The sequence below is a fragment of the Pholcus phalangioides genome, unplaced genomic scaffold (genome assembly GCF_987345545.1).
Source record: "Pholcus phalangioides strain wild (caught in Gottingen) unplaced genomic scaffold, Ppha-v1.0 ptg000001l_1, whole genome shotgun sequence".
Lineage (NCBI taxonomy): Eukaryota > Metazoa > Arthropoda > Arachnida > Araneae > Pholcidae > Pholcus > Pholcus phalangioides.
Window position 1 is genome coordinate 15767003 of NW_028301594.1, and position 18846 is coordinate 15785848.

The 18846-nt window shown below is 33.7% G+C and overlaps 1 protein-coding gene across 2 annotated transcripts; it reads left to right on the plus strand.

Moving 5' to 3' along the window:
* The first annotated feature begins 225 nt into the window (after window positions 1-225).
* On the plus strand, window positions 226-18830 carry LOC149089945 (RWD domain-containing protein 4). Of its 2 annotated transcripts, XM_089231219.1 has the most exons (7): window positions 226-280; window positions 2314-2404; window positions 5003-5083; window positions 9177-9286; window positions 14847-14892; window positions 17063-17215; window positions 18551-18830. In XM_089231219.1, the coding sequence occupies exons 2-7, from the start codon at window positions 2381-2383 to the stop codon at window positions 18734-18736; spliced, it is 600 nt and encodes a 199-aa protein (XP_089087345.1). In that variant the 5' UTR covers window positions 226-280; window positions 2314-2380; the 3' UTR covers window positions 18737-18830. The 2 variants fall into 2 exon arrangements, with proteins under 2 accessions (XP_089087345.1, XP_089087353.1); XM_089231227.1 differs by lacking the exon at window positions 226-280 and having other exon boundaries at window positions 2260-2404.
* The last annotated feature ends 16 nt before the right edge of the window (window positions 18831-18846 follow it).

Below are 18846 nucleotides of genomic sequence, written 5' to 3' on the forward strand. Positions count from 1 at the left end.
ATGGCAGTGTAAATATAGTACATTGGTCTATGAAACCAGTGATATTTAAAAAAATAACGAGTTATATATAGATCCTGTGTAAATTAAAATTACTTTTTTCGACGATTTTAACCAAAGATTATGAAAAAAAACAGTCGAAGGGGTTAAAAAATAATGGAAGAAAATGTCCCGTGTAATACAGGTTATATGGTCAAATTTTTTATATGCAAATATATTCATACATACTAGTTGGCAACGTGTACAAGATAAATGAAGTTTCGGCCGACCGAATTGAAGTTTGGTAAGTCATATTTTTGTAATTTTTTCATTAATCCAAGATCTATGTTGCTATTAAAGTGTTGAATTTCATTCACATTTAATCCAGTGCAAATCTTCATTGTTTATCACGTCCATCTTTGTGATTTTTTCCCCTCAATCTTCAATGGTCTAATTACAAATCTGATGACCACAGAATTTAACTAAGACATGCTTTCTAATTTTGAGTGGATAGAAGGCTCAAGTGCCAGAGATATTTGACTTCCCCCCCCCCCCCAATTTATTTCTCATTCTTTACGAACTTCACTTGAACAGCTATACTACTCCCTTTTTGGTGAAGTGTTGGTGATTTTTTTTCCTTTGTCGAGAAAATCCTCCGAAACCATGACGAGAAGTCACCGAGAGTGAAACGGTGGCATGCTTTCTGAAGTTTTTCTTTGCCAAAGAAAAGAAACAGCCAAATGGGGAATAACACTGGCTGTTAAAATGAAAGAAATGACGAGGTTGATTCCTAATGTACTGTAACTTAGGTACACTGTTACTTAGCGACTTTTATATCGCCATACCCGATTTAGCGCTCTTTCCTAGGGTTATCAGCAGAGTGATAAGAAAACCCAATTTTATTTTAAAATTTGCCAGAAAATATGTTGGCGACTTATCAGTTTTAACTCAGAAACTTGGCGAAAAAAATGTATGCGTATGTTGGAAATTAACCAATGAATACAAAAGCAATAACATTCTCAGACTAAATAAGGGATCAAGATTAAAGTATAACAGTTAATTTTTCAAAAGCTTGGTCAGTGCCAACATGGCGAATTTCTTTCATTCCAAAATTGCCAACCCTAATAGCTGAATTGGTATTTGTTAGCTTTGGAAACCCTTCAACAACTGCATTTATTAACCATTCAATTTTTTGTGTATAATTTTTTTGTATTTTTCCATATTTCCCACACATTTTGATTATCTTTCATTAGATTGATTTCATGTAATAAATTGAATTTTTTATGTGATTGTATGTACTCTTTGTCTGCCATCTTGAATTGACTGCTTCAAAAAGATGATGCCTCGGCACAAACCCATGCTTATGGAAAATTAACCTATATATATATATAATATATATATATAACATCCTTCAAACCAGATACAGGATTGAAAATAATAATAATTAGGAATCTCTTTTAAATAATGCAACAGTCAGGGTATAAAAAGTTCTGGGCTTGGTCAGAAAAAATCTCTACGTTCATCAAAAACACTGCGGAACAGATGTAGTATGGTCCGCCGTGACTTTGGCGACTTTTTCCTTGCGATAAGTCGCCAAGACCGCCATAATGCTTCTCTGGGTTGCCGTATTTTTTAACACCTTTCCGGTTTCGTTGGGTGATACCAGTTGGCGCTGGCTTCGCCAAACAGGATTTTTCTTTTGTTCACCGTGTTTTTTCAAAAATTCTAAACAGCCGTTGTTCCATTTCGAGCGCATCTCTCTTTTTGATTATTATTCCTCCCTTCTGTAGCTCACGTCATTTGGATTATCTACTGCTCCTTTTGTATCATACCGTTTTATTATTTCATTGTATTTATTAGTTACTCATACATTACCATGCCTTCTGTTTATCGGTTTATTATTTAAAATGAACCTACAGAATTTTTCATGCCGGATCCGTTTATTAAAAAAAGGGTCCAGGTTTTAGTTTTAATACATACAATATTTATGCCCGGAATTCCTTATGCCCCGATTTTTTTATTATTAAAAAAATGGGCCAGGTGTAATGTTTTTTAACTGATATTTTTTTTCTATTTTTATGCTTGATGGTTTCTATTATGTTTTGCATGCACTGTATTCATTATTTTTTATGGTTAACCCTCACCCTCTGTTTGGGATATGAATCGACACTCAATGTGACAACCCCCTTTGTCCCGTCAAAAATTGATGTTATATTAACAAGCATCGACTGTATCTACATCTATAATAGCCTGTATAACTTTTATTGTTGCAGTGTGAATGTTTCTTCAAATTTATATATATGCACAGTATGTGTAATTATTGATTTTTGCTTTTAGGTTTTGTTCTCTCTTTTCTGCACTCGAAATGAATATTTAGGAAGTATTTTTGGCTGCGACTGTAAATATGACCAGCAAGGATTTGCAAGAGGTTAATGTCTATTCATTTTTCTATTCATTTAGTGTCTGTATTGCATGAATAATTTACATGTTAGGTCAAAGTTTCTTTGATGCTTGATTACAACTTGAATTTAAAGAAAATCACAATTGAGTTGTGCCGGAAGAAAATGCCCAGCAAGGTGGCTGAGAAATGTTGATTCCGTTGTTCCATTGATCTTCCAGATTGTTCTTTCTTTCTTTCAAACTGAGCACAACTCAGGTCTATCACCATCTATGGGCGATTTACTACCTAGTGAATTGTGCTGGAAGTGTAACTGTGTGTGTACCTAACAGTCTTAATACGTATGTAGTGTTGTGTTTGATTTTTCAGTGCTGCCATCTATATTTCAGAAGTGAAGTGAGTGATGTGTTATGATTGAATTTGTGCTGTTTGTAGGTCTGTGGCGAGACTTTTTAAAGGGGAGATCGGCTCGCATTCACTTCTTGAAGTTGGGAACCACAGAAAACCAACTTCAGCCGACCACCACTGTGGCGACTGTCCGATTCGAACCCAGGACCTCGCGATGCGAGTCCGTCACTATGACCACTCGACCACTACAGCGGCTCCAGATTGTTCTGCAATATGTCGCAGATTTCGGCATATTCAGCTTTGGGGTGCTTGCCTACAGCAATTGCTATTTTGTCTGTGATTGTGAGTTCGAATCCAGATTCTCTATTAGAATCACATCTTTTTTTCAATTATATTCAACTTGCAAGTCTGAGTTTGATTACCATCTATCCTTCACTAAAGACATCTGAACAAAAGGAAATTTTTTGTACTCAACCACACTAAAAGTAGCTTTTCTCTGATTATTCCTGCAGCCTAATTGTTAAATCAGGGTCAAATTGATTGAGAGCATAAACATGCTCGAAATGGCAAATTTTAAAAGCTATTTACTCACTTTGAGGTTGCTGTTACAACTTATTACTGACAGAAATTGAAAAAATATCTATATAATCCTATAAATAAGAATTATAGGCTAATGTAACCTATAAATATATATAAACATAATAGGAATTAACACTGAAACAACAGAAGCTGTCATTTTGACCACAAAGCTACTCTAACGTGCGATTACAATCAAACGGTTTATCTCATGTTGTTGAAATTTCATGACTTTTCCCATCTTGTTATGGCTCTTTAAATTCTTAAAATATGAAAGTTCCAAATTTCTCTCTTTCTCTTAGTTAAGTGATAAAATGAAGCTATACCCCTAGAATGGTGGTAGCGGTTATTTTTTGACTGCTATAGAGATATTTAACTTATATGATTGTTAAACACGCTGAAATGGACGGTCTTTGCATGCAAACAATTAATATTGAGGGAACGGTTAAAAGAAATACGATAAACAGTTGGGGTAAATGCAGAAGCTTACCATACGTAGAATAAGACAATCATAAATATTTTTTATTGCCATTGTATAATATTTTATCATGTATATGTAGTTTTTATAATTGCTTTTTTTTAATTGGGTTGCTGTATTTTTAAATATATGACATCCATATTTGTTATGGGCATCTTTTTCCTCAGCCACCTCGTTGGGCATTTTGCCTGTTGTGGCCTTGTATTTGTATAACAGATTTTCTATCATGGTGTTCGCTTTTCTCTACTACTCATTTTGCACCATTCAAAGGTACAGCTTTGAAGTAGCTCTTTGCCATACGTTATTCAATTCATTTAGTGTTTCTATTGATCTTTGCAGTTTTACTGCATTGCATATACTGGTCCAATATCGCACCACAAACCATGAATAGGGTGAAAAAAATTCATTTCATCGAGAGTTTTTATTCCTTAAGTAGGAGTTCGACTTTTATTTTCATCAGAATTCCAAAAGAAATTTGTTCAATTGGAGTTCAACTATATAGCATGGTTTTTCTATAATTTTTTTAACTCAATATAGCAAGTTCAAATGAAAAAGTGAAATTACGGAAAAGATCAGGTGAAACTTCTTTGAAGGTCTTCAAGTAAAAAAAATGAAGATTGGTACACAGTTATATTCCATTACTTGTTGTTTTACTTGTCAAATTTGGTACTTGTTGAACATTGGGGATCATCTCTAATAACTGATGATTTTAATATCTGAGATGATTTTGCAGGCACGGATCCAGGGTGATGTATCAGGAGGGGGCATTTGATTGTGTAAGTTTGTAGTATCGTCCCATAATTTATGAGAGCAGATAAATTTTTTTCATATTGTCTTGCTTTTTGGTGGGACGATCACCTCACTCTGAATCAGTGATTTTAAACACAGACCTATTACTCCCAGTTTGCCAAGGTTCTACTGTAATGCCTCATCGTAGAAATGAGATAATTTATTTGGAACAAGTGGCCTTTAGTTTGAACTAATTATTTTCGATGTCTTGAGACTGCCAATTGGATTTTTTTTTTACATGTCATAAGAAAATGTCCAATCTTAAAAGTGTTGGCAGTAGCATTGTTATCAATGCTAAGTTATCATTTGAATGCAATATTATAAAATACATATTATATGAACGCATCAGTTCTTTTAATTTTCTCCAATATGTTTTTCCCACATCATTTTATTTTAAAAAAAGTTTTGATTTTTCATTAATTTTTTTATTATTACAGGAAGAGCTTGAAGTTTTGCGTTCCATATACTATGGTGATGATTGTTTTAAGGAGCTGTCAGCAACATCTTTTCAGTATAGGGTAAACGTTTTAGAAACCATGTTTTCTGTGTTTTACTTTATTAAATTTATGTTGAACAAAAAAAAAAACCCCATCATGAATTTTAAAATTTTAGTTACTTATAATCTTTTCATTTGCATTCATACACTATGTGTTAATCAACTTTAAAATCACGCAAAAAAATACTGTAATTGTAAGACTATCGTAGTTTCAACTGACTGGCAGTTTTGCGTGCATGTATATACAACTTCTCTTTTCTCCCAGTCAACTGCTGTGCTTGTGTGTGTGAGATATCACTGTCGTATACAATGATACCTCTGCAAACAAACGTCTCGGCTTACAAATTTTCCATGATATTTCTACCTTTGCTAACGAGTATGGACAGGCCACAACTAGATATCTTGTTAGCTAGAACAAGCATATATTTTAGTAATGTAGAAGAAGCATTTAAAGGTGAATTCAGCACCTGAGGCAACCAGGAAGGGCCAAACCCGTCTTTGCCCCTCTAGTTGCAGCCCCGAATATGGATTACACTAACAAAGATTTTTGTTGATATCAATGCACATGCTAAAATGAAACAGCCACATCATAAGCTGAATTTTCGTGCCAATCATCGTCATAGAAATCTTGAGCCATTTCATGTAAAATGAAAGCTTAAGAGAAAATACATAAAAAATGCACCCCTAAATTTGAATATTTCTATTGCACACATGCTTTATTGCAAGACTCCTGGCTTTAACCTGAGCTGCTTATACATTCTGAGAGCTATCTTTTTCATTTGTATGTACTAGACAGAAATGAGCTGGTCACATCACATAGAGATGAGCAAACTAAGGCCCACAAGTCAGATATGCCCGCCAAGGAGTTCCATCCGGCTTGCCAAAGGTGTTCCGGTAGAAAAGTATTAATTCACACAACACAGTAAATTCCTAGGCTGACCATATTTCTTTCATAAAAATAAAGGAAGCAGAAAATCAGGACCCATACGTGTACACAAATTATTGCCAAAAAATTGTCAAATGCAAGTAAAGTTGCCAACTATAACTGAAATTGCTGAAAAATCTCCAATCATGTGAAGTAGGGAACTTCCACAAGAGGCAATGGGTGAAAATTTATGTAACTCACCAAACAAAACATATATGTTTGGTAAATATGTGAGATTAATATGTTTATTCAGTATGATTAAAATTAATTATGATGTAAATTACAATTGGCCCCCTCCGTATTCGCTGTTTTTTTCCCCTTTATTGGAATTTTTTTTTTTTTTACAACACTCAGCAATCGTTGTTCATGTGTTTTGTCTACAAAATTTGAGTTGTGCTTGTTTAGGATGGCTCATTTTTCTAGTGCTACTGATAATGCTTCGAAAAGGTAAATAAAAGTGAAAACTTGACAAGAAAAATTGGATATATTGACTATGCTTGGTGAAAGTAAGTCAATACCTGCTGTGGTCCGCCATTACAGAATAACGAATCTATGATGAGATATATTAAAAAAAAAAAAAAAAAAAAGGAATCAAATTCGTTCAGCTGTAGTTGCACCTGTGGCAGTCAAACTCTGCAGCGCTTACAGGAACCATGTGTTTCTTGTACAGAAAATGCTGTTTTTTGCGGGCACAAGACTGATACTAACAGGTATTCCATTTGATTGTAATATTATAACAGAAAAGAGGCAAAAAATTTTACTTTTCCATAAGGAAAGGGCTGGTGAAACATCTATTTCATCAGAATTTTATGCGGGTAAAGATTGTTTCATAGGTTTAAGAAACGATTTGGATCACACAATGTAAAAATCACTGGTGATCAAGCCTATGGCTACCAGGAGGCAGCCAGAAAATTTCCAAAGACTTTGTAGAAAATTATTGAAGAGAAGAATTATGCACATCAGTAGGCGTTTAATGCTAAAGAAACTGCACTATTTTGGAATAAAATGCCACAAAGAAGTTAAGCAAGAGGAAAAAAAGTGAGCTCCTGGTTTTAAGGCAAGTAGAGATAGACTTACTATGTAGTTTTGTGCAAATGCGTATGGATACATGATAAAGCCCACCATCATTTTAAAATCTGTGAATCCGTAAGCATTGAAGGGAAGGATAAGCCAAAGCTCCCATTATTTTGGACAAACAATAAAAAGGCTTGGACTATGAAAACACTTTTCCTGGATTGGTTTAAACTGTGTTTTGTTCCAGATGTCAGGAGCTACCTTGAGAGTGAATACATGCTATTCAAAGTTCTTTTGATACTGGATTGACCGAGGAGGAATTGATGCAGCTGAGTGGTCCTGAAACTGAAGCAGTACCAGATGAAGAAGATCACGATAAAGAAGTAGAAGACAAGTTCATCACAAATAACACAGCAGAAGGGCTTCTCAAGCTCAAATCTGCAATAGATTATTTTCATAACATAGATCTCTCCATTTTACATTCTTCACAAAAATTAGTAGAGGAAGCTTTGTCAACATACTCCAACATACTTGATGATGTGAAGAAGACAGGGCAAACAGAAAAATCACAACGTTCTTTCAGAAAACATCGCCAACAGTTGCTGCACCCTCTTTTATATTCCCTTCTACCTCTGCATCACCCTGCTCTTTCTCATGATGTTTAGTAAACGAGATATACAAAAAAAAACCCATGGCTTCGGTTATTCCGATTTCCATATTTATTCAGTCACCTCCGGAACCTAACCCCCGTGAATACGTGGGAGGGGAGCAGACAGTACATTATGATAATTATGACTAATTCATGGAAAGAAAATCTTGATTTTAAAAGTTCAAATGAGCCTCACTGAAAATAAGAGAGAAAATGGTAAATGTTATAAAAATATTTGAACGTCCAAAATTATGAAAATGTCCCATAAAATACATGTCATATGGTCACACTATACATACAAGTTTCTGGCCCACGAGCGACAGAAATACTGCATATCTGGCCCGCAGACTGAAAAGTTTGCACACCACTGACATAGAGCAGTGGCACATGACCTTCTGGCCAAATGTTGCCCTTGAAGCTGTTTGATGTGGTCATCGAAGCGCAACCTAATATCAGACCAATATGTAAAACCAAGACTTGAAAAACTGTAAAGGTTCCAACTGATGACAAATCAACAATTCAAAATTTTCTATAATTGAAAATCTAACCGGAAGTAGGGAATTATCTCCGCAGTAAAATTAAGATTCTAATCATGCCTCTTCTTGCTTATAAAACATTTTCAGGTTATGGGCAGCGCATGGAACCAATTAAATGATTTTCTATAGAACCCTATGGTAAATTCTGTTTTGGTTAGTGGGGATTTTTGTTAATGAATGTGATCCTGGAACGAATTATCTTTGGCAGATGAGTTTTCACTGTACACAAGAACAGATTTTTGGTTTCAAAAGGTTGTGTATAAAAATGCTCAGTCACACAGGCTGATATCTAGCTGTTTGTATGGGGAAAAGGTGGAAAAATTTACCAAAACTATTTTGCAATGTCTTTCACTCAAGAGACAACTGTTTTCTAGGTAATTTTGTAACTAAACCCAGATTTTTTTTTTTTTTTTGAAGTAGATTTCCACCCAACCTATGGACTGCCAGTTGATTGACTGATGTCTCACTTAAGTTGATTTTTGATTTAGTGTTCTGCAGGATGACTTTCTACGCTCCCATCACTTTTTTATATCAGGATCTGTGATCAATTCACAGCTGAGCATAGCCTGGACCTAGAATGGAAGTGGGGATTTTTTCCACGGCATTGCTTTAAAAATGAGAGCTTTTGAATAAAACATGATTCAGCTAGCTGATATGAGCTATTTACAAAAGGAAAATTATTTAGGCTTACTGCAGTGCCATGACTTAGAATAGATATTAATGTAGTCCAACAAGTAATTTCAAATATAAATTCATATTCATTGTTATAGCCGCAGCACATATTGTTTGAAGTACTGGTAGTAAAAACTACCAAAAAACTGGGTAGATTTCATGTACCTTTTATTGCCAAATATAGAGAAGAGAACTTTGCTTATTTTTTTTAATTAATTAGGAACTGTCAATTTTAGCGAATTATATATTTAAAAAAATTTTTGATGCAAAATTAAATTTTTTTAAAGTTTTAATTATTTATACTTTTTTATTCTAACAGATAGGAGAGAATGAAGATGCCAAATCGTTTTTATTGGAATTCTGTTGGGTAGAGAATTACCCCAACTGTGTGCCTGAAATGAATTTGAATGCTTTTTATAATAACCATATGTAAGTACTCTGTTTCATTTGATTTCATATGTTGTATTTATCCTAACCTCCATAGTTCATATTCTTCTAAACATGAAAGTTTTATCCTCCCAATCAAGTACAAGACAACCAATACAATATAATTAGAAATTATTATTATATAGAAATTTGCTAATATATTTTTCAAAATAATTCTTGACGAAACTTTCCTTTCCCCCCCCCCCCCCCCCTCATTACATTGAATAAGGAAACCTCTGTATATATGTGAAATAGCAAATATTTTTCCCCTTGTTGCTTTATTTGACGGTAATTTAAAAAAAGTTTTGAACCACAATAAAACTATACTTTTATGTTAGATTTCCTTAATTTTGATTTTTATAATTCTTAATTTTAACCTATGTAATTTCAAAAGTTTTTGTTTATGCCACTGCTCTTTCCTTTCTTGGTAATACCGATGTGTTTGTAAGAATTGGATTTTAAATTCCCAATTTTGAGTGCAGTCAATCATTTCTCTAAAATGCACTGTTATTAGAAAAGAAATCTGAACTCTGATAACTCCTAACTGCTTTCGTCAAAGTTTTCACGCTGCTCCAGAACTTTTCTGAGTTTTAGTGTTAAAATTTTCTTTCAGTTCAAAGTTTTTATCCTTTAAGTTGAAGCTTTTGGAAATGAGAGAAATCTGAAAGATAGCATTTAGCCTCCCAGTGAGAAACCACGGCTGTGGTGTTCATAATGCAAATGACAGTCAATTGTTTTAAATGGATTCTTATGCATTGTTTTGTGGATTTTTCCAATTGTTTTTATGGATTCTTTGGTGATCAAAATGTATCAAGTATGGATCATTTGGGGAATTGAACAATTCCACCATGGAGGGAATCGTGATAGGCTCAATGTAGAGGCTAATAGATACATTTCTCAATATTGATGATATGGTGCTGATTTACGATGACATGTCTGATGTAGAGATTGTTAAGCCGCTGCACGAGATGATATTTCTAGGAACAAAGATGATTTTTTCTTCCTTTTTGGAACAAAGAAGCAACTCGCCAATGTCGCAATAGTGTAGCAATGGTGTAGTGCAATGTATAATGGAGAATGTTGTTGTGACATTTAATGTTCACGCAGATTTATTTTTCTGCTTGCAGAAAGTGAATGACTTTTTTACGAGAGAAGGGCAAAGAAGAAAGAAAAGCAGTCAAAAATCACTGCATTTTTTGACAGAAAATAATCTTGTTTGCACTTTATTTATAACACGTTTCACACACACACATTTATACGAGTATCATGTATGCATCCATTTTGTGATATAGTTATGTATGCCAGTTTATTTTTTAATATTCTCATTCAATAATTAATTGACATTTCATTAGAGTAATTTATCTTTGAAATTTTTTAATCTCCAGCATTTGACATGTGTTTTACTAATGCCATATATATCTTAAATAGCAGTGTTATTTTGATATGCTTTTCTTTTTCCCCAATTTGAATTTGGAATTTCAAATTAGTCAAGCTAACAATAACTTATATGTTTTTTTTTTGGCCGCTGCACATTGGGGCTATTCAAGTATTTCAAGTATTCGTCAGCAGATTTTTTACAATTTTTTATCCCCTCCCCCCCCCCCCCTTTGTCAGCAAAATTTCGTCAGCCGCTTGCAATATTTCATAAAATATATTTATTTATGAAATTATTATTATTTGCAATATTTAAAAAAGGGTGTTTGATGACGTAAGAAATCTTCAACCCCTCCCCCCTTGTCATCAAAGGTCAGCAAATCCGAACCCCCCCCCCCCCCCGGTTACTGATGCAATACTTGAATGACCCCATTCTACTTATCAAGATTTCACTATATATTCTGTTACTTATGCATCTGAATCGAAGTCTTCCAAAATTATTTTATCTCTCCCCCCCCCCCCCCACCTTTCTTGGGGAAATTTTTTTTTCAGCATTCCTTTTTTGCTAAGCTGAATCTATAAGATTCCCCATATTGCATAGCTGCCAAGTCTCCCGAATTTTTCGGGAATCTCCCGAATTTTAGCTTCATCTCCCGACCTCCCGAAAAGTTCTTAAATCTCCCGAATTTTTACAAAAATTGTAATAATCCCTAATTGTCCCTAAAAATTTCCTACTTCATTGAAAAAAATCCCTAATTGTCCCTAAAAATTTCTACTTCATTGAAAAAAATCCCTAAGAATTTTCTTGGGAGGGAAAAGGCTTTTGCTTTTATTCTTTTTCCCTTTTGAAATGACGTCACGCGTAGTAAGTGGAGAATAGTGGGAATTTCTTCTTTTTATGAAAGTTTTGCAGTGTGAACCCTCCAATGGCAACAAGAAAAGTTATTTGTCTTATCGTGCAGGGAAATAGCTTAGCAGCCAATAGTCCTGGATAATAATTGAACGTTATAGTGACGCGCATATGGGAAACCTTCCTCTTTGTTGTTGAAGTCACGTACATGCAGTAACGAAACATGGATACTGATAAGCCGAAAAAGTATTTAATTAATTTTAAAAATACTTATTCCAATGAATTTCCTTTCGTCAACCGTTCCAAAAAAGGGACGACTTTTGCTTTTTGTACAGTTTGTGTTACAGATATCAACATCGGTCATGGTGGAAAGAATGACATCATCGTCCATGTGAAATCAAAAAAACATCAAGCAAGTGCCAAGAAAAGTCAGTGTTCTTTAAAAATTGACTCTTTTTTTCCTTCATCTTCCGATGATTTTGGGGTCGTTCGCGCAGAATGTTTGTTCACATTATTTTTGATTGAACACAATTTGCCGGTCAGCTGCGCCGATCACGTAGGACCATTACTGAAGAAAATGTTTCCGGATTCCGAAACTGCAAAAAAGTATGGATGTGCTCGCACAAAAGCAACAGCTATAATTCGCGTGATTTCTGAAGAAGAACAATCTTCATTAATTGCGGTTTTACGCCAGAAACCGTTTGCTATTGCTACCGATGGTAGTAACAAGGATGACAAACTATATCCCGTTGTTGTGACGTATTTCGATGATAAAACTTTGCAAATTCAAAGTGATTTATTGTGTGCTCCTGTTTTGAACGGTGATGCTACAGGGACAAACATTGGCAATCTTGTTGTTGACAGTTTGGTGTCCAGGGGAATTCCAATAAAAAATTGTATTGCCCTAGGTTGTGACAATGCAAATGTGATGATTGGGCGTCGCAAAGGTGTTGCGTCAGTTTTAACTGATCATCACAGTGAAATTTTTGTAATGGGTTGTGTGAGCCATCTCACTGATCTGGCTGCTGGACGAGGAATGGCCTCTTTGCCCGTAAATGTAGATGAAATTTTAGTTGATGTTTATTACTATTTAAAACGGAGTGCAAAGAGAGTGAGCAAATTTGAGCAGTTCCAGGAACTTCATGGAACAGAAATGAGAAAAATCCTCAAACATGTCGAAACCAGGTGGTTATCCATGGGTCGATGTTTGAATAGATTGATTGAACAGTGGGACCCACTGTTGAGTTTTTTTACTGAAGATATTTCAAATACTTGCAGGAAAAGAACAGACACAAACTTAGATTCTTATAGAATTCCAAAAGTTCGAAAATCATCAGAAACGACCGAGATCACAAATACAGGTTTAAATTTCAATAAAATTCCTGAAGTTTCCAAAACAGCCTCGAGTAGAAATTTCAAGGGGAAGGAGCGAACAGGTATAAAATCAAAACACAATGAACAAAAAATTGATACACCCAGAAATCAAAAAGAGCGTGTCTTTGAATTTCTTTTATCAGATCTGAATAAGGCATTCTGTTTGTTCTTGAAAAATATCATACCTGTATTGGAAAGGTTTTGCTCTATTTCACAGTCACAGTATCCTTTGATACATGTTTTACGACAAATAATTATAGATCTTTTTAAGGAGCTGCTCTCGAAATTTGTGAAAGCAAATGTTGTAAAAGAAAATAAATTTCCACTGCTTGTGGATTACCATAATCCTGAAAACCAAAAAAAAGATCTTGAGATTGTCATTGGCAGTCTAACTTCAAACTTAGTTTCGTCTTTGCCAGATAGAGATAGAGCATTTTTCTTTTTGAATGTAAGAAAATATTTTGTTTCTATTTTGGATTACATTCATCACACTTTCCCTCTTAATTCAGACGTTTTGGTCAATGCTGAAGTTGCAAATCCAGCAACTATTTCATATTCTGACTTTTCAAAGGTCAAGTATTTTGTTGAAAAGTTTCCTGTCATTTCATTTAAGAAAGAAGATGAAACTATGGAAAAGGTCTTGGATAATTTAGAGTCACAGTTCTGTGAATTGCAGATGGAAGATTTGGCTGACTTGTTAAATAACAAAAAACGAGTTGATGTTCAATGGACACGGATTGGCAACATCACAAATGCAATCGGGGAAAAAAAATATGAAAGACTATCCAAAGTGATGCTGTCCATACTTGTAATTCCTCATTCCAATGCTGAATGTGAGAGAATTTTCAGTCAGGTTAGAAAAATAAAAACTGACTTTAGATCATCTCTTTCTAATGAGAACCTGGAAAGCTTACTTGTAGCTAAACATTGTCTGAAAACGAAGTGCTTTCAAAAAGATTTCACTAATGAATTTCTGAAGAAAGCTAAGTCTGCTACACATGCACAACTTCACTTTTAAGTCATACCTTTGCATTGTATTTTTATTTTCCTGTAAATTTTTTCGATCCAAGTATTTTTTATAAAAAATTTTCTTGTTAAAAGTCCTTTGACTTTTTTTTTTTTTAAAAAGAAAGCATTCCCACTTCTGAGTAATAAATTTACATTAAAGTACTTTTTCTGAAGAGGCTGTATTTAGTTTAACCACGTGTTTTAAAATAAATTTTTGATATTCTTTCTGTAAATGCTGCTTTAGATCGCCATTGAAATTTTGGCATCCACTTTCATTTGTTTTTTATGTAGGGATTTTGTTTTCAAGGGTTTAACTTACATGTGGGGAAAATCCCTATTTTATTTGACTTCAATTTTTGAGTAGGGATTTTATTCCCTACAGTTTAACTTTTATAGGTGGAAAATCCCTATGTTATTTGAAAAATCCCTATCTTATTTAAAAAATCCCTATCTTATTTAAAAAATCCCTATTGTATTTATTTAGGGGTGGTTTTAGTAGAAAATACGGGTTCGCGCGAAAATCTCCCTAATTTTCATTTTCAAAAGTTGGCAGCTATGATATTGTATCTGTTGTTTTTATCACCCTTGCTTTCTACCCGCCCCATAATGGGGCAATATAGCCTACTCTGGGAAACACTGACCTACATCATCAATATCACAGTCATCCAGAGCAACTTTATCTTGAAAATTTCCTTTCTCTCAAATATTTTGCATTTGGAACTGCGAATGAAATTCTTTTCAAGAAGAGTTTTCTTTTCCTTTTTTTGTTATGTATAACAGAATATAAAGGGAAAGAGATTACCTTTTGGTAATGAAATAAATGAGAGATAAGCAAAGAGTTACCCACATATATCAACCCCTAGACATCTATAATTTGGGGGGAGAGGAGGTTCCATTTATTTTGTGCATTGAATTTGTAGTTATTTCTTTCTCACAAATATATTTGTTTTATTACAGCGTTCCTGAAGTAAAGGACAATATTATTTCAAGATTGAAGGATGAAGTAAGGTTTCTTTTTTCAGTATATTTTTTTGGGAATGCTAAAACTTTTCATAGTTTGATCATACTACATGGGGTATGTAAATTTCGCCCCAACATTTTGGCTGCCCTGATTGTATGAGTGAGTGGGTGAGTGATGAGTGAATGGCCATAAAACTGATCAAGTGGGTAGATGAGTGATGCTATGAATGAGTGACTAAGTGTGTGACCATATGAGTGACGAGAGACCAAGTGAGAGTGGTCATTCATACGGTCTCTCCCTTTGTCACTCATATGGTCATCTTGATCACTAATATGGCCAGGCACTTGGTCATTCACTCAACCATACAGTCACTCATACTTACTCGTACAATTACTCACACGATCATTCGTTCACCTATACAGTTGTTCACACTCACTTACTCATACAGTCAGTTGCACGCTCACTTGCTCGCTCATGTGTTCACTCATACAGTCAGGGCAGGCAAAATGTTGGAGACGAAATTTCTGGATCCTGTATTTTACTGCTGTATGTAATATAATCAAGAATTTTGATTGGAACTGTGGGTAAAAAAAGTACACAGTTCCTTCGATTCAAAATTGTACCCACCAGAAAAGCATTGTTTATAGTATGATGTACACTGCTCAAAACAATTGGGGAAATATTTCTATTTAATTGTAATTTTTAAGCATTTTAATTGATAAAATATTGGCAAATAACATTGTATTCACAAAAAGTTGTGTCACAATAGTTAATTCATCAACTGAATTTCAATAAATTAAAAAACTACATATCCTCTAATTGTTTTGAGCAGTGTACAATTTAAACTGAATGCATAGAGTAATAGCCATAATCTCTCTGGACACAACCTAATGGAACATGAATGCAGGGCTCCCACTTGTCCTACCAAATCCTATCAACAAAATTTGTATAATCGATTTTAATTGAGGAAGGAATCATTGATATCATACCAAATAATGCAAATGTAATAGATTGCAATTAATGATTCTGCCAAAGTAGAACTTCTATCATTTTTAAAGTTATTTGGTGGGGAGTGTATATAAACCATTTGGTGGTTTATTAATTTTGAGGATTCAACAAGTAGAGCAGTGATTAAAAACTTCTGTCTGGTTGAAAAAAAATAATTTTGTAGATTCCTGTGTATAAAAAAGAACATTCTTAAAAACCATTTGCTGCTTTATGGTCTTGAACAGTAATTAACATTCATCATTCAAAATTATAATTTTGTGTGTAGGTGACACAACAGTTTGCATTACAAAGCAGTTGGATTCATAGGCCTGTTCTAAGTTTCGTGACTCTGATTATACCCAATAACATTCAATTGTCTTCTGTATTTTTAGGGCATGCAGTGGCATAAACAATATTTACAATGCTCATCAAAGAGCTAGGAATGAAAGTGCTTCATTTGTCAAAAAATGATTACGCTAGCATTGAGCGCTAAAATTCAAACAAATCCTTTTAAAAAAAGGGATGGACAACGCAACAAAACACTTTTGGAAGTGGTCTAGAAAGAGCATCATTCTTAAAAACTTACATGTCATCATAATTTTCTGTGTGCACTGTCAAAGAGAGTTGACAGACTGGACTGTGGAAGACTCCAAAAAAAGTATGTAGTATATATATATTGTGAAACAGACAGAAAAGAATTATGTGTGGTCTGATATACCCTATTTTGGCAAAAAATTGTTTTTGTAACCAAGTTATTTTTATCGTTCTGCTTTGGCTCAAGTCAATCTTACAGGATACTGAAATAGTGTGCTATGAAAAAAACAAATTATTTTTCAAAAAAATTTTTTTTCAGGGATTTATTATTATTATTATTATGTGATTATTATGTTGTCTAAGGGGGTACCCCCCCCCCCCATCCTACTCTTTTTAATTTTTTGAGTGGGAGCCCTGTGAATGGTAGGCTATTTTATGATTCATTCGTGTTTATATTATAGTGTGTTTTGAATATTCAGTGATAGAATAGGAATTCAAATGTACTGCATGTGATTTTCTATTTAAAATTCCTTTTGAATTTATGAAGGAATATTCCATTTTTTAATCTTGTTTTTTTTTTATGAATAATTTTCTAATCCATTCAATAAAAAGTAATTGATTTGAAAGTGTGTAGGAAATTTTTTATATAATTATTATAACAATAAATGTTCCATGTATCCATTGCTGATAGGCTGAATTACAGCTTGGCACAGCTATGACCTACACATTAATAGAGTGGGCAAAAGAGCATTGTGAGAAGTTAATGGAGGCACAACCAGAGAAACATTTATCACCTGAATCGTCAATACCTGATATTGATGTAAAGTGTGCATCAAACGGACAAGTAAAGTTGAATTCTAAGTTTTTTCTCACATTCAAATCAAAAACTTGTGATTTGCATTGAAAAATCCTGATACAAAAATACTCTGCAGACCATGAAAAACGTTGTAGTGAAGCAATCATAATTACATGGAGAGGCAGCATTAACATCCCTCATTACCAAATTTATGCTATTGTCGAAATCTCTTTTAAATCAATGTTGTTAGTACCACCAAAAAATAGATTCATGAGCATTTATTCACCATAAAAAAATATAATTTATTAATAAAGTTCTCTGGCAGATGTTTTGCCTCTGTAAAGACGTTTGCCTCAGTGATATTTTCAATTATTAGGTGGAACAAAATACTGTTATCAGATGCCCTTGGACAGACGAACATGTGATGAGTCAATTTTGAGCAAGATGCTATAAAACATCATTGCAACGGTTTTAATAATTCTTCAAAAAATATTGTTATAGAGGAATTTATTGTAGTTAAGAATATTGTTGTATCGAAAGAAGTTTGACAATAGGGAATTCCAAACAAAATTTTTTTAAATATTGCTGAGGAATTTATTGATGTGTAGAGTATTGTTGTAGCAAGGTTTGTCAATATTTATAGGTATTATGGGTATGATTTGAAAAAAGAAAACACCACAAATTTTTTTTTTTATCACCTCAACATTTCAGTACATTTTAGTGCCACTGGGCAGTTGAGAATATGACAGAACAGAATATGACTGGGTATTGTCGTGCTTAGGTTAAATCCCTGCTACTGATACAATGATGGTCAGTTGAAGGTTCCCCCTCCCCAAAAAAAAATTTTAAGATACAAATGCTATATTCAAAAAAAAAAATTCATATCAAAATGATCATTGCTCGTAGGTAATAGGCAGATAAAAATCAGAAATCAGTATGGTATAAATAATGTAATTTATATCTAAAAATCTAAAATGCATTTAGTGGCAGGAAGTGTATTTTTTTTCAATTGCTATAAACATGCTTGGGAAAAAAAATGTCGAAAGTTTCACGAAATACACCAAATAATAAAATAAAAACCTTGTTGAAAAGTCATGCAAATACATTTTTTAACATCATGACTGTAATTACAGGGTTCATATTCTGTCATATTCTGTTCTTTCTAATACATGATCAATATAAAGTAGGGAATCTCATTTTCTAAATTTTCATTTTGATAACACATTAAGTGCTCATTTCAGTTCCTGAAGTTCGCTATTCTTTCAATAATTTTTTAGGAACTGATAGGTTGTGAATTAAAAGTAGATTTGCATATGATTTTATAGCAAGTAAAGATGTTTCAATTGTCTTTTTTTTATTTATCAAAAAAAAATATTTTTTCAGAGTGTACAAACGACAAAAGCTGAAAAAAAACCAAAACTTTCAAAGCAGCAAAAGAGGCGACTGTACAACCAACTAGATGCTAAAGGAGAAAGGCCAAGAGGTTGGAATTGGGTTGATGTTGTGAAACACCTAAGTCAAGTGGGCCCTAAGAAAAGTACTAATGAAGCTAGTGGTGGTGTGTCTTAAATTATATTCACTTCAGTTTTATTTATTCTGGAAAGAAGAAAGTACAAACTATATTTTGTATCAAGGTAAAAATTAAATTATTTTTTAAAAACTTTGGAAAGAGGGAGAGA